General features: G+C 38.3%; 1 protein-coding gene across 1 annotated transcript in view; it reads left to right on the top strand.

Annotated features, from left to right (window-relative positions):
- Positions 1-24,693, top strand: part of LOC102228912 — a 90,824-nt gene that overhangs the window by 44,469 nt on the left and 21,662 nt on the right. The window contains exon 2 of the mRNA XM_023328069.1: positions 21,948-22,052. Within this exon, the coding sequence (XP_023183837.1) occupies positions 21,948-22,052 (105 nt within the window). The remainder of the gene's footprint in view (positions 1-21,947; positions 22,053-24,693) is intronic.

Raw genomic sequence — 24,693 nt, 5'->3', positions numbered from 1 at the left:
AATAACAAATACAGTATAATACCACACTTTAAAAAATGTTACTGTAGAATTTACAGTAACTTACTGGCAGCAGGATTGCCAGCCAGTTACTGTAATTTTTACAGTTTTTACGCAAGTGATCCAGCGGTCCAATCACGTCCCATATACTTTCCATTTCAGATCACAGTAAAGAGCTGTATTTTCATGCTGTAGTTTTTGCAGCCATTTGTTATAGTGCAGCATCTTCTCGTACTTTTCACAGTGCTCTGGTTTTGCCATCCTCTTGGTGATTCCATGCAGCAGGAGTTCTCCATAACCGATCCATTGATGTGAACCACAGATGTCCTCTGCGCTGTTTGGTTCAAGCAAAAAATAAATAAATAAATAAAAAATACAAAAAACGATGTCTCTGAGTGAGCTTTGACTCGTCCATGTCTTTGCTTCATGGCTGATGATGAAATGAGTAGAAAGACGAGCGGCCAGCAGAGACGGACTGAGACTGAAGAGACAGAAGGAGACAGAGACACAGAGGAGACAGAGACACAGAGGAGACAGAGACACAGAGGAGACAGAGACACAGAGGAGACAGAGACACAGAGGAGACAGAGACACATAGGAGACAGAGACACAGAGGAGACAGAGACACGGAGAATAAGAGGAGGCTGTTATTCCTGCATCATTACTCCAAAACCCCATTTTTCCTCCGCTGTCTCATCTTCTCTTTTTTATTATTTGCTCTCCCTCTCTCTTGTCTTTTCTTTCTATTATTCATCCCCTTTCTTGTGTCTATCATTAGTTTTTATCTCTCCATCTCTGCCGTTTTCTGTTGTTCAGACACTCAGACAAATGAGCCGTGAAATATTCGCCATCAAGACACAAAAGAGCTTCTGTGCGCAAAGTGTGTGTGAGGCGTGTGTTACATGTGCGTGTGGGTGGAGGAGGGTGGAGGAGGCCGTACACAGGCGTGTTTTGGTCTCATTTTGCCTTTGGTTTTGAAGTGTGTGAGGTCTCCTCGGCACTGTGGAAAGTGGCCCACCTCCGTCCGATCCCGTCTTCTGTGATCCGAGAAAATGTAGGAAATCAAATTGACTGCTGAAATTTTCCGTCATACAGTCGACCCGCCGAGGAACAGGCCATGTTTCACCAGGGTCTGAGCCAGATATCACAGCAGCAGGATGACAGACTTCAGGCTTAAGGCCGAATTTACCTCATAACTTTTTAGATGACTTTTATGAGCGTAAAAAAAAATAAACAAATGGGGATTTCTGAGAGATTTTCCATAAGGGTCTGAATGTTTTCTCATAACGTTCCGAGTTCCCTGGGAAGGACGTCATTTGGTTGTGATTGTGGCTGGAAAAGCTCATTGAGCCTTTGCTCATTTATTTTTGAAAACTTTTTCTCATTAGAGATTTCTGAAAGGAGCCGGCGTGTGGAGTCATTTCTGTTTTCCTTGTTCAGATGACATAATGAGCCCTAAAACTCTGACAGACTTATGCTGTTTTTTAATCATTAACTACCAAAGACTCTCAGTCGTTCTTCTGTTTTGGGCATCGGCTCTTACACAAGGTCTTTTCCCATATTTTCAGAAATATATTTAAGAATGTACACTTTACTTTAAACACCAATAAAGAGATAAGACCCACAAAAATACCTTGGTAACAAAAAGAATCAGAAATACAAATGTACAAAGATTGACTTGACTTTTCTTTAGTTCATGCTGTTTGCTTGTACATCACATCACACATGATGCACAAGGCACTGCAACACAGGCCTGAAGCAACTATACAGTAGTGGTGGGGACTCTGTTTAATACTTTTAATCAAGTTAATTGCAGCGTCTATAATTAATTAATCAAAATGGTCACATTTTATTCAAAAACCATTTATTGACATGAAAAGGCATTGAACTTGTTTTTTATATTCTCATTAGTGAGTGGTGGGACTCCATACAAACTTTTAACTGAGTAAATTGCTCTGTAATTAATTACAACTAATCTCATTTGCATTGAAAACTACAGATAAAAAAGCAGTTCTGGCTCAAGAAAAAAATGTGTGTGTTAAAATTTTTAAGGTGTTAAATCAGAGTAACGTAATTAATCAAAAGTGACATGATAAGTTGATAGTTTTCTATCAACTATGGAAATAGACCTATTCTTTTTTTCTGGCTCAGTGGTGGAGTTGCTGTCTTGCAAGTGGAAGGTTGCAGGTTCAAGTCCAGCTTCCTTCCATCACATATTGATGTGCCCCTGGACATGGCGCTGATCTGAGTGCAGTGATATGAATGTGTCTGTTGTGTAAAGTGCTTTGAGTGTCCAGTACGTCTGGAAAGATGCTACATAAATTCAGTCCATTTAACTGAAGTTGAAACGCATCAACATGTTGACAAATGCATCAAATTAAAAGCATTACTTGTACCTGATACATTTACCAGCCACTTACAATAAGGTACTTATGTTTAGTTGCTTTTAATAACAATAATAAGGAACCTGTTTCATAGCCAACTTAATACATTTAGGCATCTATATGCTGTGAAGATGATTTGCTGAAGTTCAAACCAAGCATCAGTCTGGGGTTTTCACCCGACATCTCAGAGAAGGCTCCAAAAAATGAGAAACTTTCAAAAGAGAAACGGTTCTTTGGATGCAAATGTTGAGTTGATGTCAAAGAAGAATGAGGAAAACCAGTTTGAGATGATAGAACAGCAACAGTGGTTCAGATATCCACTCAATACAACCAAGGTGTGTGTGTGTGTGTGTGTGTGTGTGTGTGTGTGTGTGTGTGTGTGTGTGTGTGTGTGTGTGTGTGTGTGTGTGTGTGTGTGTGTGTGTGTGTGGGCAGGGGTGTGTGTGTGTGTGTGTTTGTGTCAACACCTTGGATCTTAAGGGAGAAGGGTTAAAGCTGAATGTGTCACTGTTGATAAAAAACATTATTTTTTTTAGCTGCTAAAGAGACAGCTTATGTTTCACAAAGCCAGTAACTATCTTTTATTTTGACCCTCCATTAAATATTAACTTAGTATTTTATTATGTGAGCAAAATTTATTAAAATATAAAATTTAACAGCAATTGTGAAAAATGTTTCTTTAACCAGGAATAAAATAGACAGCAAAAGCAATGCAACAAAAATATGGAGTTTCTCATGAAGGGTGAAAGTGGAATTTACAAAATGGAGAGAACCAAATTCCAAACAGAACATCTATAAGTGATATTTTCTAATGTTATATGCAATTTTTCATACAGTTTCTGTTTTTCAACTATGTTGTTTCATTCCTTCATAAATATCACATTCTCTGCAAAGATTACAAGAACAAAAGGAAAGTCATTCACAAAGCAGAAATTTGACTTCTGCTGCAGTGACATGAGGATCCTGACACATCTGAAATGCAAGCAGCATGTTATCGTTGTCATGGTTTACATTTTTTAAACATTTTTTAACATTTCTCAGAAATATCAGATGGAAAAACTGTCAAAAAATTATGAAAACAAAACTTCTCCTGAATGCTGGAGCGTGACTCAGAAGCGTTAGTGTTGAACGTGACTGTAGTCGCCCAGGTTACCCATCCGTCTTACGCCTGGCACTTATGACAAACTGTTACCCTGGAAACATGAAGTTTGTTGGTTTAAACAGAGTTTACTCACAAACATTGCAGATATGTTCAAACACACTTTTAGCCTTAGTTTCTCTCACTGAGGAAGCTTTTCCTCCAGAGAAATGGGGTTTACTTTTATGGTGACACACAATCCCTTTTAAAGAGACATGGGTTTGACGTTTAAGCTGCTGTCACACTGTTCCTTATCTTGCCTGGTACGTTGTGGTTCAAAATATATGTTATGTGTGTCTAAATGAGAGGAAATGAAGTTTATTTGTTGGAAGATAAGATCCTCTCACATTTTGGAAATAATGTTTTTTTGAAACCAGTGTTGATATTCCCTGTAGATCCCGGGTATCGGGATGAAGGGTGTGAAATTCTCAGTGTTCAATTTGGTCAGGACAGGATTTATACTTTTTGCCCTAACCTCACTGTGTTGTTTAATATTTTTTTCATAACTTAGGAATTTCTAAACATTTTTCAAACGTGGAACTCTTAATGATAGGAACTTCAACGTGGTGGTTTCTTTGAAATCTTTGCTTGGCCGAAAAACAGGAAACGTAAAAACATTGAATTGAGAGATGATAAAAACAACCTTTTCTCAACAATTCTCCATTGTGTTTGCTTCAGAAACAACCCAATTGTAATTTAATAGAATCATGACAAACAAAGCTGACCTCTTTGAAAATATGGTTAAGAAAACTAAGGGAGAAGGTCTACCTGACCCAGTGACTACCAAGACCATTGCAAGGCAACCAGCCGGCTCACAGCTTCATACCAGATCCGTGGCCGTGTCCTCAGGACAACTTCTCCAACCATAAAATCGAACACCACCACTTCTGAGCTCATGAATCCCAAAAGGAAGACTAGCTTAAGCCCACATTGCGGGACTGGGGGCTTTATACTATTCTTTGGGAAGCGAAATACATTGAAGTATACAAATTTCCCCCAGAAAAAGTGCATTCCTGAAATTATCAACGGAGGGTTTTCAGCAAGCATAACAAATGGCTAATCCCCTCTTTGATGTAAGCACATGGAGTCTCTACTTGAAAGTACTCTGGGCTTTTTTTTGCCAGAATTCAAACAAGGTGCAGATTCCACAAACACCGTAGATGTTGGACAAAAAATCTATCCCAAGACCTGATTCACTTGATGGGCATTGTGTTTTTGTTTTGTTTTGTTTCACTTCCTGGTTAGACCTTACATCAAGGAGTGAAGAAACAGTTTGTCTCTTAAAGGGAAAAATGTTTGCCAGCAGGGAGAGGCGTCATCTTAAAACAGAGACGGTTAAGAGCGAAAAAAGATTTTATTAGATGCTCTGGAGTGGAGCCCAGGATTCCTTTAGAGTATTTATCATTCAAGGGAAAAAAACTAAAAGGCACTCATTAAAATGTTGTGGCTGATTTCCTATCCAGAGATTTAGAATGAATTAATCAAAATTATTTTCAAATCCTGTTGCGGTGAGAGTGATTAGCTGTTTATATTAAGAAGAGAGGGGATGTCACACAGGTCTATCAAAGGGGTTGGTTGGTTTGACTCAGTGCAGTGTGAAAACGAACTGCACCAGCTGAAAATCTAACATATGTTACAATTTTGTTCCCAAATCGAAGCGAATCTATCAGACAATCAGATGTGACAACACCATTAAGCTCCTCTGATACTGAAAGAAGCTAACGTTAAATCTCCGTCCCTCAGGTACAAGTTCCACTCAACAGCTTTGCAGTCAATGAAACTTCATAATGCTTACTGATTGGAAAAGGACTTTTGAATTTCTGACTGACAGACTTGAAAATCAATATTTCAGTTCTTGTCTATGGAAAAGACTAACTACATTCAGGTGTCCTCTTGCAAAAACCCTCAACATAATTAAAACTCCTGTTGAATTACATCCTGGAATATTAACCCAACTCACAACCTGAAGGACAACTAAGACTTCAAACATGATGTTGCCTTGGGGAGAAGCAGGAGGAAGTCTGAGAAAGCAGTGGATGTTATGGGCTCTAATGGAGGCTGTGGCCATCTGGCTCCAGTTCCAATCAGCAGCGGTCACCTGGAAACAAACACACAGACAGCAGAGGAGCCCAGGGAGAAGGCTTGGAGCCGCAACTGTCTGACTATCCTGTTCAGATACGTCTGCTTTTATTTTTGGAGAAGAAAATGATCATTAAAGGAACAACTGAGCATCTCATCTGTCTTCATATTGGCAATAATTACAGGTCAAAGGTTTGGTCATTTAGGTCAAATGAATTTATATTTGTGCTCTAATGACTTTGCAGAGTCATTAGAGGATTATTTGCAGTTGTTTTACCGCATGTTAAATCACGTATCTTCTATTGCAGTAGCACTTTTATTGTTTAGGAAATTGTACAACTTTAACAACCAGATTATCGTTCCATTTGTGGCTCCTGTAGAAAATACCAGCGAAAATAGCAATAAATTGACTCAAAGAACAGAGAAAATGGAAAAAATGAGCTGGCATTGAATGTGTTGAGGTTTTTAAGGTGTTTTCAGAACAGATCCATCTTCTAAAGAATCACAACCACAGAACAAAATGAATCATTTTACAACTATTGGAAATTAAATATGTGAAAGCTCAAAAGCACAAATACTCCCTGAGTTGTGTTTGAACTTAAAAGCTGAATTTTATGAGTCCTCAGTCAGAAATACAAGGACAAATCCAGATATTGGATTTCTGACTTGAAAGTCTCTGAGTCTGTAATGTGTGTAATCATAAAGAAAACTGTAGGTATGAGTATTTGCACTACTGATTTTTAATGTCTCTACATGCCTGCAGGACACACTGTGTTGTTTAGTCTGGAATTTGTTTGAACACATCAAATACAGACAAGTACATTGTTATCACATTGTATTGTGAATAGTAGTTAGCATCCTAGCAGATGGGAAATCCCAGTGGGTTTCAACCGCAACACACGCAGCTCAGGTGTGTGAAACTCCCACATCCAAGCCGACTCGAATGCAACATAACAGCAGCTTGTTATTTATTAGACATTTTTAACAACTGTTTCTAAATAAGTTACTCTCTTGCTCACGGTTTGAGCCTGTCAGGAAATCTATACATACACTACACTGCCAAAAGTATTTGCTCACCCATCCAAATCCTCAGAATCAGGTGTTCCGATAACTTCCATGGCCACAGGTGTATACAATTACACTTAGGTATGCAGACTGTTTTTACAGACCTTTGTGAAAGAATGACTCGCTCTCAGGAGCTCAGTGTATTCCACTGTGGAACTGTGATAGGATGCCACCTGTGCAACAAATCCAGTCATGAAATACTCCACAGTCTACTGTCATGGAATGGATCTCCATGGTGACCAGCTGCATCCAAGCCATACATCACCAAGCTTAATGCAAAGTGTCGGATGCAGTGGTGTGAGCAGTGGAGGCGTGTTCTCAATCTGGCAATCTGATGGGTTTAGCGGTTGCTAGGACAACAGTACTTGTCTGACTGCATTGTGCCAAATGTAAAGTTTGGTGAAGGGTGGAATATGGTGAGGGGTTGTTTTTCAGGAGTTTGGCTTGGCCCCTTAGTTCCAGTGAAAGGAACTCTGAATGTTTCAACATACCAAGATACTTTGGATAATTCCATGTTCCTGACTTTGTGGGAACAGTTTGGATCTGGCCCCTTCCTCTTCCTGTATGACTATGCACCAGAGCACAAAGTAAGGGTCCATAAAGACATGGATGGTCGAGTCTGGTGTGGATGAACTTGACTGGCCTGCACAGAGTCCTGACCTCAACCTGATAGAACACCTTTGGGATGAATTAAAGAGAGACTGAGAGCCAGGCCTTCTCGTTAAACATCAGTATGTGACATCACAAATGCACTTCAGGGAGAATGGTCAAAACATCCACATAAACATTCCTGAACCTTCAGCCTTCCCAGAAGAGTTGAAGTTGTTCTAGTAACAAAAAGTAAACCAACATCATATTGAACCCTGTGGATCTGGAACAGGATGTCACTTCAGCTCATATGTGAGTCAAGGCAGGTGTGCAGATACTTTTGGCAATGTAGTGTAACTGATGCTATTTTTGTGTCCTAATTATTCAAAACAATTGCTGGAAATAAGCTTTATTGTTCAGGTCCTTTGCTTTTACATTGAAACTACATTTTATTATCTCAGTTTTATCATAAAATGTAATTGTAGGTGAGGAAACCAGATGCAAATGCATCATAAAAAAAGTCTGTTATGGTCCAAAAGCGCCGGCGGCAGTTCTATCCTGAAGCCCATTTATTTCTTGTGGTTTCTTGCATTGCTGAGCAAAGTGACTTCACAGAGCCGTGTGCAGCTTGTTGGAGTTGCTCTGCAGTGGCCAATATTCAGAAACCCAAAAGGAAACAAGATTTCAACTACTGAGCTGAAAGGAGCGGGTCAGTGAGGAGTCTGGGTTTCTCCAACTAAAACTGTTCTCTTCTTCTCCTCCTGGCTACCCTGAGCATCACAGGATGGAATACAATAAGCTTTCATTAGCAATAATAGGGATTTTTTTTAAATGGCAAAAATAAAGAATGTGGTCTTTTACTTTAATCCTGGAAGACATGGACATATAAAAACATAAAATAAAAGCTAAACCTTGTAGATGGGTTTGTAGGAGTTCTTAGGAGATGAAAACATGTTTTCAGACTTTTGTTTTGTTTTGGTAAGGTTTTGTGAAATGTTGTAATATTAGATATAAAACATGCTATATTTTGGAATTTTTAACAAGTGTTGCACAAAAATGACTCAATCATTATTTTAGACATTTTTCATTTTTGGTTGATCTGGTACAGTGAATCACAGAGATCCTGTCCAGTCAAGGGTTTTAAGCTGCAGTTTGTGACATTGTGGGGGGAACTGGTATGCACGTTTCTTATCCAGTAACATTCACTTTATTTAATTTAACAATTCAATCTCAAGATGTGAGTTAAAAACACACAAGAAAAGCCAAAAATTAGTTTATATTCTTTAGTTTGACATGGAAATATTATATTACAACTGTGGGTTTCAGTCAAATTCAGACAAAAATCTGCAAAGCCAGATATATGAGATAGATGTTTAAAAATATGAAAAAAAAAACAGTTTATCACCTCAAATGTTCCAAAACCTATCCAGTGCATGGAAAAAGCAGCAACATAAACAGGTTTGAACTGATTGGATAGAAAAAAATAATTGGACTGTAAATGGTGATTGCATATCGACGGAGGTAATATTGCTGAGTCTGATCTGAGCAGTTTAAAGACTTGGTTTTATGTTGATAGTATTGATATTGTTTCTGTTTTATGTAGCCTGAGGGAGCAGGGCTGGTTATAGAGTCTGATAGCTGCTGCTAATGTATCGCTCTACATCCCAGCCTGTTACCGTCCAAGCTCTCGGCCGTCCGTGTCATGAATGTAGAGGCGGCTGCTCCATGCCTGGCCTGTGGACGGGCCTGCTGTTAAAGGCAAGTGAGGTGATGATGGTCTAACCAAAGTAGGGTGTTTGTCATCAAATGTACTGCTGCTATCTCTTCTGTAAAGAAGAAAGTAAAGACTGTTAGTTAAATGTGTTTTAGCCTGGAAATATTAAAGACTTTGTGATTCTGAAAATATGTTTAGAGTGTTTGCTGGTTTCGTAAAATGTGACTTAATAATTAAACTGCCACTTCACACCCACTGCATTTTTTACTGGTACTTTTTGAATGTAAAGGTAGATGACTGAATTTTTATGTACCACTTTTCTAGTCTCAACACTCAAAGTTCTTTATGCTTCAGTATGATTCAACCAGCCATACTGACAAATATGTAAATCCATAGGGACTTGGTGTAACATGCCTTGTCCATGTGCAGATCAACACTTTTGAGAGGAAGAAGCTGGAGTTAAACCCACAACTCTCCAACTACAAGATGTCTAGTTTTCCCCTTGAGTCCCAGCCGCCTCTGTGTGCCGAGTCAGCACTTAAACCATCTGTGCTAATCAGTCTGGAGCCTCTTTCCATATTTGACAATACAACTTTTACAATCTCTTAACGCTTTAACTCACACTCAGTGTCTTACTTACCGTCTCAAGAATATTACAGTATCCAATTCTGCTTAGATCTGTTCCCGACTCTTTGTTCTCTTTCATGCCTTTCTGTTCTGTTGTTTAAAACTCGCTTTCCAATTACTGAAGAATAAAAAAACCTGCTGTATCAAATCTCTTCACTTGTCACAAAAAGTGCAAGAACAGTATAATTCTCTCCTAGCAGCTGTGCAAGTTTTACAAAAAGAGTCTCACTTTGTCACCGTGTCTTCATTCTAATTGTGTGTGTGTCACATCTGTGCTGGTTGTGGGAGCAGTTAATAACCAGCTCAGCATCCTTAATAAACTGGGACTCTCCTCTTCACAGATTCTGAACACACCAGTTGGACTTACCACCAGAGATTCATTAACTCTGTTCACGCTGTGTTACAAAATCCACACTATTTTTGACACGATGACACCAAGATGAAATACAACCAAATAGTCTTAGGAGCATTTAGCTGTTTCCGCCATGGTTATATAAACAACACAGCCGAGGTGTTGGTTAAATTAAACAGAAACTTAAGAAAATGATGCTTTTAGTGCCTGAGATTCAGCGTAATGCAGCTTTTGGTTGTGAATGTCGAGGCACTATTAGCAACATGCTGTGTGCTTAAAGAAATGAAAGGTCAGCCACCCAGACTGACTGGTCAAAATAAAATGTTATGCATTGAAAGGTAGTGTGAGTCTATTTTCTATTATTACAATATCACATTTAGTGAATATGAGACGTGGCAGTCTGGTCACACTGGTGGTCTTAGGTCAGGTCTGGATACAAACTGTGGAAATGACTCATACTGTCCTAAATGTTTCTGTTTTGTTTATTTGTGAAGATGGCACATTTGTTCAGCCTGTCCTACACCTGAGGGGACTGAATTGGGAAGCAGTCGCACGACATTTACCTGAAACAGGCAAACAGATACTAACAGGTATCTGGGTGAGAGGCGTTGGCAAACTTTTCTGTTGACCGTCATTCTTAACCATCATTCTCGATCATTTTTCAGTGGTGATCAAAAGCATTCTATTTGTTTGGATTGAGCCAAAGTTCAATGTCATCATTTTAAAAAAGCAGAATGTAGACTATAGTGCAAGGCATTCTGGGCAGATACAATAAAAACAAACTTGTGAGTCTAGCGCTAGCAGGAGAAATGGCTCATGGTCGTTTGGCAAAGACACAAGAGAAATCCTACAACCTCTAAAGTCTGACGCCACTCTACTTTTGTTTACAATTTGTGAAGAAAGAAGTTTTGCTCTGAAAGTTTTTATGTTGCTTCCTTCAGTGATTCTTGGTGCAGCGCCACCACAGGCGAGGAGGGGAACAGGTTACTGAATGTTGCCATTTTGGTTCCAGTCGAAACAAGTGGAAACCCTTTCATTCTGCCTCTGCCAGACCTGATAGTTTAGGTGGATGCCCAGACATTTTAAAGATAAATCACTTTTCTTTCACTTCACAGATAAACTACAGTTTATGTTGGTGTATCACATAAAATCTGTTTGCACTGAGAAAAATGCAAATCAACCAAACTAATCACGTTTTATTTAGAGAGAGGTTTGGTTATTATCTTCACACAGACTTTTTTCTTTGTTTTGTTTTGCCTTGCCTTCATGTACCGCGTTACCCCTGGTGTGACATGCAGTCCAACATCCAACAACATACACAGATAAAAGTGAGGAAGGGTCCAGTGAAGTCCAGATCCATCTCTCCAGCAAGGGGCTTCTCAGCCTTTCTAGTCCCAGCCAGAGCTGCTGCTGTCAGGTCAAACTGCCTCAGCCTCTGCCTTCCTTTGTTGCATTCCTTCAGCACGCCGACTTTGACTGTACCAGCATGATTCTGTCAACCTGTCATGAAATGTGAAGTCATCCCAACGGTAACCTGCACGCTCACGTACAAAACAGGAAGTTGTTTTGGCTAAACGAAATGCAACAACTCCAGCAGCTGAGTGAACAGGAGCAGCGCTCCTCAGAGGCCAAGCCTTGACAAGCAGCCAAAAACGTTTTCATGTCGCTCTCCTGATACGAGATCACATCAGTGGGCGGCGGAGGAGAAATCTGCCGCTATCGCTGATAAACTCCACACTATTTTAGCTCAGAGATGACTAAAAAATGCAACGAGACCGGAAAATTGAAGTGTACCTGTGTGGATCATTTCATCCAGATTTTTATATGTTGTAAAACAGAATGGGATCTTTATTATCTGACAAGTAGAAGTCGGTGGAGATTTAACTTGTATTATATTCTAACAACCTGCATACTGTTATCTGTTCTCACCTACCTACCTGAGATAATGTTTGATCATTAATGGAACAACGCACAGCGCTTCTGAATCAGCAATTCTAACATAGACAGTTAAAACCAGAAATGTTCAAACATCAAATAAAGTCTGAAGTTAAATCCGACCAAAGATTTCTTGTTTTCTATCAGTTAGACTCACAATTTCCTTTCTATTTGTTAAAGAAAACATAGCGTGATAATTTTTTAGTGTTTTTTTATTTTTTCAAAATTAAAATGTTTTCATACTTATGGACAGCATCAGGAATAATTCTATTTTAAACTGTCTTATTTTTTGGATGCCTTTTGGGTTTCCTTTCACAAAATGTGTATGTCTTTTTATTTGTAAATTTCTGGTTTCAGTTGCATGTATGAATATACATTTATAATTTTTAATTCTTTGTTTCTCCACATTAAAATGTCTGCTGATTACGGCTTAAGCTACTCCAGTTAGCTTACAGCTGTGTAATGTTCTAGCAGCAGCAGTAGTTCCTGTTTGGTATACAGGATCTTACAGGATGGGGAGTCGGAAGAGTGACGGGATTGTGATGTGATGTACTTCGACGACACAGATGTCTTTCATAATTTCATAGTTATAATTTTCAGGCATTGTTTACGTATTGTAGAGGTGTGCCATACTGTATATTTTGGTATCGATCGATACCAATAGTGATACCGATATTTTTTATGTAAGTTTGACATATCACCAAACTTCTGTGTTTGATGATATAAATAATGTGCAATAAACTATAATTTGAGAGCAAATTAAAACAAAATCTGTTTTGAGGTAGAGTTGAGAAACTACAATACAAAAATAAAATAATATTTCAAGACAAGTTCTGAAACTAAAATATTGATACTACCACACTAGGATTGATCCAATACCGATACCAACTTGGTATCGATATTATAGATATTTTTGGATCCATACGCCTGACCCCAGATTTTCTGCATCTGTCTTCTTCCGGCGCAGAATTACGGTGCATGTCTCAGGTCAATGATGTAGAAGTCAGATAAAATGCAGACACTTTGAAAACTATCAGATCCGTAAATGATTCAGTTCCACATATGGAAATGGATCAAATATTATTTTTTTGGAGGCTGAAAATGTCTGAATTTTGTCGTTCAGACGTCCATGAAAAAGTCGGATACGAACAAAAAAATGTGGGTTTGGTTTCATTGGGTTGCTGTGTGAATGTAGCGTGTGAGTGCTCAAGTGGTCAGATAATTAGCCTCCAAAGTAAGTTCTATAAATATTACATAAGAATTGTGAAACTGACTCAAGTTGGAAAGAACTAGAATACATTTTTCTCTGGCCGTTATGTTTTTATGCAGAAAGAGAAACTTGGGCGCAAAACTTATGGGATGGAGAAACGGAAAAAATGTTGATGAACAGACAGAATTTTTCTGCAACCACTTCAGATTTTTGACCTTTTAACCCCTGGCAGCCTGACATAATGAGAACCACCTCCATTACCATTATCTGGTTGGGTAAAGAGCTCCACTGTGATATGTGAAACTATCAATAGAGAGTGAATGTCATCGAAAATGTGAGAGCTGACTGAAAAACTAGAAATGCAGAAAAGCTGTTAGGAGCATGAATCCATATTGATGTGCATTAAGAAATAAAGCATTCTTGGTTTCCTGAAGAAAATAAGTGAATATATACTGTAGGTGGTAAAGAGTAAATTCCTGCAGGTACATCAGCGTGGGGTAACACTGACATAGATACTGATATGGAGCTTGCAGAAAACACAGTGAAAATGAAAGCTGCTGTCAAATCAACAATCAAATCAGTCATATTCCAGATTTCAACTGCAGGATGTTGTGTTAACTCCCAGCATTAAAACAGCTGCAAATATCAAGGAGAGTCCTCCTTAAAGCTGCAGGAACGCTGATTCTGTTCTCAGTCCCAGTCCAACTCCAAACAGATGCTCAGGAAAATAATAAGCTGAGAAATAAAGGCTTTGGTCTTGGCACACAATAGAAGACTGCACATCCTCACAATACATGATCAAATCCTGTCTTCCCTGGGAAAGAATATAATATAATATAATATAATATAATATAATATAATATAATATAATATAATATAATATAATATAATATAATATAATATAATATAATATAATATAATATAATATAATATAATATAATATAATATAATATAGTATAATCTGAGATGACTGGTTTGGTCTGTAAGCTTCTGAAGGTCAACAATTTGATTTATTTTTAATTCTGCTTTTTTTGATACATTTGCTTTTCATTTAAGTTAATTTCCTATTGATTTTAAAAAAATGTATATCCTTCCATGATTGTTTGGCTCTTGACAGAATTTATGACAAGAAAATATATTGTAATGAAAACTCACAAGGCACATCAAGGCTTTTGAACCTGAATACTCTGAGTTCACCAGCTCAAATGTAAGACCTGGTAAGACTAGGCCCACTGAAACTCTGACTTCAGAGTTTGTGTCGCACCAAATGCTGCTCTGAGATCTGTGCTAGCAGGAGGAACAGGAATAGTTTTCTTAGCCTTGTCACGTCGAAGCTAAGAAAAAAAGCCAGCTAGCTAGTACAAGTATTTTAGCAGATAGTTGGCGGAAACCTGAACTGCCTCGAGTTTCAGAAAATAGAGAAGATGTCTGACTCAAGCTATTGCCTTTCAGAAAAGTCCCATGATTAGAAAAAAAACAAAATATACGAGATTAAATAGTCCTGCCACAGCAATATTTAGATCTTTAAGTAACGTATTTAAGACCAACTTAAATTTTTTTTGTGTGTATTTAAAAAGGCAGTTAGTTATTATGCATTTTCCAGGCACATCCTGTCATTTTATTCCACAATCCATTATATATGTAACATTCAGTTGTTGTAAAAAATTCCTAAAATTTTACTTTTAATTTAACGCATTGAACTTGGTCCTCTGTCTCTTTAAAAACTCCTGCTCTTTCTGAATCTCCGCCTCCAGGAAGTCATCACAGCAGCACTCCTCTATTAACCCTTTAACAACGTTTTTACCAGCGTTGCTCTGAGACGTAGCTCATTTGATGAGCTCAGCAGATGCTCAGTTCCACCAGGTGTTTGCTAATTGCTGTGAGCTAATCTGTAGGAACTGAGTATCACTTTCTACTGTTGGTTCATATTTCAAATTGGATCAATTTGCAATATGGCACTTAGTTTAAGAGCCTAATTAGCAATTAGGCTCTTAAACTGCAGAAGTTATATTATCTGAAATATGGCTCAGAGACTGTCATAATCCCTGTAGTGAGTCCTCGGGTTATTTGGTGTCATCTTTTTATAAGAATTTTTTGTCAAATATCTGTTTTTTTAATTTTCTGTGGTAAAACCGTAGTAGAAACTAATTCACAGTGGATGAAGTGGACATTGCAGGGCCTTACTGATGTAATTATCTTAACATGCAGCCAAAAGATAAGCAACTATTGGGTTTTCTTATCTTTCCCAGACAAAGAATCAAAAGGAGCCTGTGACCTTTTCCCTCATTTTTGCCGTAAAGCAGAAGCGATTCCATCACAGAAAAGAGCGATCTGCGCAGAGTCGGCGTCATTTTCTCCATCTTTTCTCCTCCGTCCAGCTTGATAAAAGCGTCCATCTTCATGGTGGTTGCGGTTTGTCATTAGTGTTAAGAAAGTACAGGCTTGGAGAAAGAACATAACCCTGAGGGAGGCGAGGGAAAGGAGATCTGTCAGTATGAAAGTCATTTACAGGATCCGCTCGGCGAGGCTGCAGAGCGGCTTCACTTCACACTTCAGACTTATCAAGCCAGTTACAAGACACGGAAAATCAAATTAGTTACAGCCGCCAGCTTTGTTTCAGCAAAAGTAATACATTTCAAGATATTGAGCTGAGCAAGACATCCTAAAATTTAGATTATTTGATGCTCCCCCTTTCCCTCCACTCTCTTTATCTAATGTTATTTATTTGGAGTGACTACAGAGTCAAAGTGAAAACCTCAGCTTCTAGTTTGGTGTCACAAGATGTGGCAGAAAAATCTGCATAATTCTAACTCTTTGACTAGGTCAGTACTGCATTCTTTGCAGTTCTCCTACATAATAGCAAACACTAATAAAATCAAATCAGGGTGACTTGATTGACAACAGAAAAAGTTGAACATACGTTCCACTAATTACAGCCAGCTTCAACTCATCTGTTTCACTTGTGTTTACGTCTTGAAACCTTTTCATGACTGGATCTTTTTTCTCAGTCGTCCATCTCTGGGTTTGTCCAAATGCCGATTACAACTCAATGAAAAGTTCAAAGTCTCCAAACACAGAACCAGGAACGTGTCTCCCCAGGAGGGGTTTTGAGTTACTTACAGATTCAGAAAGTGTGAATTCGGAGCTTTCTAATGATGTCAAACAAAGAGAAAGGATGAAGATGATATGGCCGTTTTTATTCTGGCACTCTGCAAATAGGATTAGTAAGAAAACAGGCCTCAGAGTTTGAGAAGAATTGTTCCCAAACCCGATGAGCTCCCCTGGTTTTAACAAGGGTTTTTATTTATGTTGTTCTGTTGACTATCAATACAAAAAATTTGTGCTGTCAATCAATTATACAATTTATGCAGAATAATCACACTTTGGGGATGTGATTAATCATGATTAATCATTATGCTTGCCTGAAGTATAAATATAGACGTAGTTGCGGTTTATGAGTGGTGCTCTGGGCAAGCCTCGCCTTCTGTTGCTCTCCAACCAATTCAGTTATTATCTGTTTGTTGTTTTTTTGCAGCGGAAAGCAGGTACTGTAGTTTTAGCAGCAACTACAGGAAACCTGCTCCACTAGATATTTTATTTTATTTTACAGTTCTTGGTTTTCCCGCCCCTTTTGATGAGCAACTGCCCATGTCAAAAACCGCCACTCTATGTACATTTTCAAAAATTGTTTCATTGTCTCAAACTGAACATGTCTGAAGTGTCTCAGTTTTCCAGGGTTTTCAGGAAGGTTTAAAGGAAGCCATTTTGTTTCACAAATGTTCCCCAGCTGCTGGTCCTCATCCAGCCGAGTGACCAGAATAATTCGTGCATGTGAAATTTTGAGCTTGTACCCATCGTAGTGCACACAACGACACAACACAAAAAACTTTTCAACTTTTGTTGCCGTTTGTGTCGTGGAAAACTTTCATCTTTCGCTATCATTTGTCTCTTCCCTGTGAGTGGAGCCGATAACGAGCTGCTGTGAACTGGTATCCCTCCGCCGGAGAGAGCCTTTTACATCAACATCGTAGTTAGATTCATCTGCGTTGCATAACATTAAGGTGTTCAAATTTTCAGATTAATCACGTGTCAGTGCGTTAACATTGATAACCCTAAAAAAGAACCTTTGCTTTCTGCTAATTTGGCTGCAATTTGAGCTAATTCTTAAAACGTTCCGCTGTCGTTTGTATCTAGGGTTTCACACGTGAACACGTTTGAAGAGGAGGTGAGTTTGACACAACAAGCTGCTTTCAGAGGTAATTTTGCACACTTACAACCTTGCAGTGAAAGCTGGTAAGCTGTCTGGCTTCAGGAGGTCAGTTTTTCTCCTCAGCTGTACATCAGAAAGTCGTTCCTGTGGGTTTTAAAAAATTCATTCACAGGATAGGTCAAGCAATTTCCACAAACCCTTCCTCAAATCTCCCCCTCAGCTGGATGAAAAAAAAGGAGCGATTTCCTCGTGGCAACAAGCGAACGCGTCCTGTTGTTTTCGCAGTGAAGGCTGCGCAGAAAAAAAAGCTTCTGAGCTGTAATGTGTTTTAATTTTGAGATTACTGAACAGCAATTTCCAAGCCGCCCAGCTGGTCATGTTTAATGGACACGGAGAGCCATCTAATGCAACCCCACGACATCTTTAATGACATAATGCAAAGCAATGCCATCCCTGATTAAATACTGCAAATGTAATGTTTCGTTTGGTAATAGAATAATGCAACATAAATTTGATGCTTAATGGGATTACGGTAGACGCTGTAATCACTAGTCTGAGGAGCTAATGCTGACTGAAACATGGTGGGCAGATTAAACAGAGCTGCTGGTTTCTTCCCCCCTTTGCTTTAATCTGATCTTTATCATTATTTAGTCTGAGGTTCTTCCTCTCCAGAAGGCTTCAAGTTCGTTTTTCTGAGACAAAAACTTCTGGTTAACTGAAGGTTAAGTTGCAGATTGATTTTTTAAATTAATTTTTTCTGTCTTCCATCAGCTGTGTGTTTGTCAGAAGCTTCAGGACTGTCAAAATATTCAGAGAAGACCTTGAGTGAGTTGGGAAATGAAAAAATATAATTGGTGAAGCCGAGTTTGATTTAATATTTTCTGCCTGAGCAATGTTAGCTGGTTCTATGTTGGAGTGTGTAGGCTGATTTTTCTTCTCCTAATTCAATAGTGCAAGAGTCTTTAACTATTCAGTCTGTGAAACAAATAGAGAGCGAAGCATCATGCAGATAATTTCATGATCATATTTTGATCTGATGCCAGTGGGTGTTTTCTTCATGGCTGTGAGGTTCTTACTGACATGATGATGGTTATGAAGATGATGGGTCAGCGGGTCTTCAATGACAGTGAAAATGGAAACGGTTGCTAAGGAATAACTGTGTGGATGTGGATGAGTGTGTGCAACTGGACAGGCTTTTAGCCTCATTACAGGAGGCAGTATTAGGACTTTTTTGAGCTTTACAGCATGTTATAATGTTATTCCCTCATCAAAAATATACCTGGAGTGTTGCCTTAATTCATTCATGCATGTTTGAGAAATGTTTTTAATCTCCATGGCAACCATTCAGCTGTGCAAAATGCCTGGGTGAACCTAGCTCTGTCGTCAAGATGCGGTTTCCAAACTTCAGAGCTTCCACCTCACACAGCAGCCCTCCTCCACTCAGCTCCTAAAGACTAGCCAGCAGCAATTAGCAAACACCTGGTGGAGCTGCACATTTGCTGAGTTCGTTACACAAGCTACTCCTCAGTGCAATGCTGGTAAATTGTTAGAGTAAAAATGTTAAAGGGTTAACAGAGGGGCCATGTTGTGATGACTTCCTGAAAGTGGAATATCAGAAAGAGCAGCTTTGACGAGACAGGAGACCCAATTTCAGCGCAATAAATTTAGAAACCAAATTTTGTTTAAAGCAGATATTATTTATATAGCATTTTTGTAACAATTGAAGTTAACATTGTTACATGATTGTGCTATAAAATGGTCATTTAACTAGAGCTAGACAAAGACATACACCGAAAGTAATCTCCGCCATGTTGAAACTTTTGGAGTTACGTATAGGACATGTGAATTCAAACTGACCAAAGTCTGGAGTTGGACCATTAATAGTGAGTGATTAGAGCTTGATTTATGCTTGATATGTGTGTGTGGTCTGCGAGCCACCCAGCCACGGTTAAATTACATCATTTCAGCAGCCACGCGTCTTTATACAGACCAAATTTTCCACAACGTGCACCTCTGAAATTTTGCAACAATTCAGATAGTCCCATACTGCATAACATGGTGGAAAAGAAGAACGTCTCCTACTGGAGGTTTGCTACGGCTACTCTTGGAAAAATGCTGGACAATTCTATTCAAATTAATGTCATCAAGGACAACACATTAAATAATGTCACATGTTAAACAGAGCAACCGTTTTGTTCTCAGGTTTTCTAGCCACATGATTTGAAACACATATCATAACTGGTTTTGAAATGAATAAAGCAGGATAGGATGGAACATCTCAACATGAACTTTCTTGGATTATGCCGTAAAGCCGTTTTTTCCCCCCCAGAAAACCGAGCAGTTTAAATGAGTTCTACCAGTTCAATGTTACAGCAGAAGCTTACTAATATGTGGTTGTGTATGTATGGAGGCTGAAATGGAGAAAATCCACAATAAATTCAAACTAATGCATTTATATAAAAAAAAAACAATAAAAAAAAGATAGTGATGTTTTTGTTTCTTACTCATCCCACTCTGGAACAAACACTTGATGCAAATAAATATTGAAACACCTAAAACCGTTCTTGTTGCCCATTTCTTTTAGTCTTTTTGCTATTTAAGTGTTATTTGTCTTATGTTGTAAATTTGCCTTTTACTCTTCTGTCTCTTATTGTTACTTTTCAGTTTGTTTATATTTCATTTTAGCTTTGTGTGAATATGCTTCCACTTTCCTTTATCTTGCTGCTGGTGCGTTTCAATAACCTCACTTTAGGACAATAAGGAATATTTCTGATTTAAATTAAACATGGATGGATGGATGGATGGATGGATGGATGGATGGATGGATGGATGGATGGATGGATGGATGGATGGATGGTGAAAGACAAATCAATGGACAGATAAATATATTGTCATCTTCTTATAAAGACAAACAATAAACACATCCGACTATATCAGTTTTTAGAAAGTTAGAGAAATCTTTTTCTTTTTCTACAATCTGGATGGATGGATGGATGGATGGATGGATGGATGGATGGATGGATGGATGGATGGATGGATGGATGGCAGTAAACTCCTCAGTGGAACTGCAGGCATCTGTCTCTCTTTGTGTTTGCTCTTCCTCTCGCTGGTAGGTAGTTGTGATTGAAGAACTCATTAGCTACTGGAAGCCTAAGAGACACCATCACCGTATATGGGAAAGGCCTGAACACACACACACACTTACTCACTCTCACTCACTCCATATGACAGGTAACAAATTAAAAGCCTGAGTAAGATGAATACACATCACCATAAACACATTTTACTGCATATGCTGCCTCTGACTGTAACTCACCCATCCCACCTACACAGTTTTGTTTTCATTTTAATTTCATGGCTAACTCCAAGACAGAGTCATGATTTATAATGATCCAAACAGGATGTGAAGGTTAGTTTTCAGAGTTTATTTTACCGGTCATTTTTGGTCCAGGCTTGTTCAGTCTGTCTTTGTGTCTCGTGGCTCCGTCTCCGTCTTCCTGTTTGGTCCAAAACCATCTGCTTCCATGTGCCAAGTATTGTTTGAAAGCAAATATTAATGTAGGTTGCATCAGCTTGGAATTAGCTTTAAAATCTAATAAAAACCTCTTACAAAGAAAGGATGTCCAGAGACTTCCAATCATATTTTTCATGTCTGTAGTCTGTTTCCATTTTTAAAGTATGACTGGTCAATAGCTATCATGAAAAAAATCTGATTTAACCCAGAAATGTTCTGGCAGCGGAGAGCCAGTTTCACTTAGCTAACTGTGCTCATGTTAAATAAACCAAGCTTTTTAAATAAGTACACACTGTCACATTAAATCCCAAAATATAATTTACTCACATCCAAAATGTTTAGCATCATGATGTAGCGAAATCAGAAGAAACAGTCAGTGTTTATTTTTCTTTCTCTTCTGATGTTGAAAGAAAAAAAATATTGCAATAAAAATAGTCAAAATCTGTTAGGTTTACAGATATTTTCACAATGCTGTATAGAACTAAAAATAATTTTTTGCTGAAATAATTTTTGTCATGATATGGCCATAAATATTAAATTTAAAAAAATTTAATGTTTAAAAAAACATTTTTTTCATTTTTGAATGTTATGTTTTCATTTACCAACATGCAACCATCAGGCTCATCCAGCACATCTCCCAACCTGTTTGGTTAGCAATGTCCTGTTCAGTCTCCATAGCAACCAATATGTCCATAGCCAATGGGTGGAAGTACTTCCTGCTACTTTCATTAGTAGACTGGGTTTTAAATCAGTCATTCACTTAGCATCAAGTTTTCTTACCAGAGCTTCAGCTCTTAGTTTTATGGATGGGAGAATGTTAGCTGTTAGCCTGCTAGTCCATCCAGCTGAATTCAGACTCATTACCATGCAGACATTTAATGTGCATACAGCTAATGTTTTACCAATGTATGCTTAATAAATAAATGTAACAACAAGATGTAGAAAATCTTGGTGTAATGTCATATGATTACATAATGGGGCATATTGTTAAGCTATTAGCCTATTCCCTCCATAGAGAAGAGGAGCTGCTTCATGCTTAAGTTCTAGATATTTACAAAAGTGCTCAACACAAAACAATAAAGTCGAATTAATCTAATAAAAGATTTTTCTTGTTTCCTGTCTGTCGCTCTGTAGGATGAGGGAGACTCCAGGTTTTACTGTGAGCTCTGCAACAAGCAGTACGTGAGACAGCAGCAGTACGAGAACCACATTAACTCCTACGACCACCATCACAAGCAGGTGAGTCAGCCGGCTCTAACGAGGCACGCAGAGGTTTCCTTCATCCTGCCACATCCTGCAGCAGAGTGGATTTGGTCTGAACCAGCTCCGGATGAGACCAATCAACTCTGAACACCAGCAGAGGGCCGGGCCTCGTGGAAGTACTCAAACATTTTGAAGTTTCGCCACATGTTGTCTTATTACAACCTCAAACTACAATGTATTTCATTGAGACTCATATTTAATTTTGTAATAAAAATCCAAAAGGTTTAATGTATATGCACACTCTGTCACCTAAATACATTTTAATGCAATTATGTTCAGAAATCACCTGATTGGTGATTTAGACTCTGGAGAACAAACAGCCTCACATAAACCAAGAAACACAAGTTTTGAACGTCTCACAGTGGTCTGTTTAACCCAGTCCATTAAAAGTGCCAAATTTGCATTACTTACAAAATAATGACACTTTAATGCAAAGTTGGCACTTTTAATGGACTTTCAATGCAACCGTTAGAGCAACTTTGCATTAAAAGTGTCATTATTTACCGAAAAACACTTTATGATAACAGTCATAGAAATTCATAAAGACTCCTTTATGTTCATGACAGTGTCTGTCATGTCAGTCTTATGCACAGACAGATGAGAACGCAGCCTGTTGAATGTGACCTGTAGCCAATCAGAAAGCGAAGGAGCAGAAACCAGATGACACATACATCCAATCTGTGGCAAGACTTCAAAATTAAGGTTCCCAAATCCTCTCCCTCCAATCTGACGTATCTTGAGATATTTTACAAAACAAATTGGCCAAAAATTTTTGGCATGTAGATATGAAAAGATGGTTGAGACATGCCAACAAGCTGCAGCTGTATTTGCATCAAAGGGTGTTTCTACAAGCCCTGAAAATTCCTTTTTTTTTTCACAATTTCACAATTGTGCACTGCTATGCGTCTCATAAAATCTCATTGTACTTACACTGAAGCATGAGGTTGGAATGTGGGAAATGTTTAAGGTGAACAAATACTTTAGCAAGACAACGTGCAAACAGCAAAACATTCAGTCTGTTGTGTTTCAGTTTTTCAAAGATTCAAGTTAAATCGAAGAATCAGAGCATCTACTAGATTTTTTCTCTTTCCTTGTTCACTATTTTAAAAGTCTTTTCAGTTTCTGGTTTCTTACCTAACCATGGTTTATGAGTGGAGGACTGAGAACTTGCGTCTGCTCTGATCTTTTCAAAATTATAGATGCTGGGAGGCATGTATTTGCCACAATTATCATTTGTTCACTTGCTGGCCAATGAAAGAGCCATAATATTTGTCACAGTTGGCAGCGTGTCAGAGTTATTAGGTTTTTTGGAGGACAAGAAGCATTTAGGGCATATTGTTGGAGACTGCAACATTTGCAGGGAATGGATTTTCCAGAAATAATATTCTCCAGCCTGCACACATCCAGCCATGCCGCCCGCCTTTCAGTTCATGGTCATCCTTTTGGAAATGATGAGGTTTTCTCTCTTGTCTTCGAAATGGCTATACGTCATCAGAACTGGTTTTACTTTTGTGACAAATGTGAATGTTCTGTAGATCAACAATAATTCTCAGTTTGTACAGAATTGTTTTCTTTGCTCACATTTTGCAGAAAAAACAAGGCCTGTGATTTAGTTGCTTATTTCCCAAGAAGTTGAAATGAAAAAGGGGAAAAAATGTGAGGTGTTTTTATCCAAACCAGATCACTGATGTACACACAGTTGTATGAAAAAGCAGAACTGAGTGTCTTCTTTCACACTAACATACAAAGAGAACCAGATTAAATACAAAAAGCAGTTTTCAGATAATGATTATATTCATTACTAGAACAAAATTATTGGCAATGACTGTTATCAAGCATAGCAATACTTCCTATCTGGCCACTTAGACTAGATAGGAAGCTGCAGAGCAGATGCTGAACTTGAGCATCATTAGCTGCTACATATTTAGCAGAAAAAACCAAGCGGACATGTTGTGATTTTGTTATTTTCCAAGAAGTTGAATCAAAAAGGGGAAAGAAAATGTGTGTGATGTTTTTATCCAAATCAAATGACTGATATACAGTTCTATGAAGAGTATAGTTTCACATTCAAATGTTTCCTATAATACAAAGAGAACCAGATTAAATACATAAAGCAGTTTTCACATGATGATTACATTCATTACAGGAACATAAGCTATTCAAACAAGAACCTGGATAGCTTTTTGTTAGCTTGCTAGCTTCCCATCTGACCTAAATGGCTAGATGAGAAGTTGCACAGCAGATGCTAACTGTAGCATCAATAGCAGCTGATATTCTAAAAAAAAACTTAAGTGTTTATGTTAATATTACACACACCAAATATACCTTACTATGCATTAATATGCACACTGGAACTGTCTTAGCACTACGGCAGAAGCTAACGTCTACAGTCTTTGTTATCCTATCTCTTTGGACAGCCAATCAGAACCAAGGAAAATAAATGAAAAATCTGGGATTAGATGAATCTGGGAATACTGAACCATGAAGCGACGGAGGTGAAGAGTCTTTTACATGGAGGAATTTTTGGCCACTATTCTACAAATAATGTGTGGCTAAATTGTTTTTATTTAGGGTTTTAAAGCAGGTTTAAAGGCGCCAAACATCATCTGAATCCTTT

Source organism: Xiphophorus maculatus, chromosome 22 (assembly GCF_002775205.1).
Source record: "Xiphophorus maculatus strain JP 163 A chromosome 22, X_maculatus-5.0-male, whole genome shotgun sequence".
NCBI classification, from domain to species: domain Eukaryota; kingdom Metazoa; phylum Chordata; class Actinopteri; order Cyprinodontiformes; family Poeciliidae; genus Xiphophorus; species Xiphophorus maculatus.
This window is presented reverse-complemented; position numbering and strand designations above follow the sequence as displayed.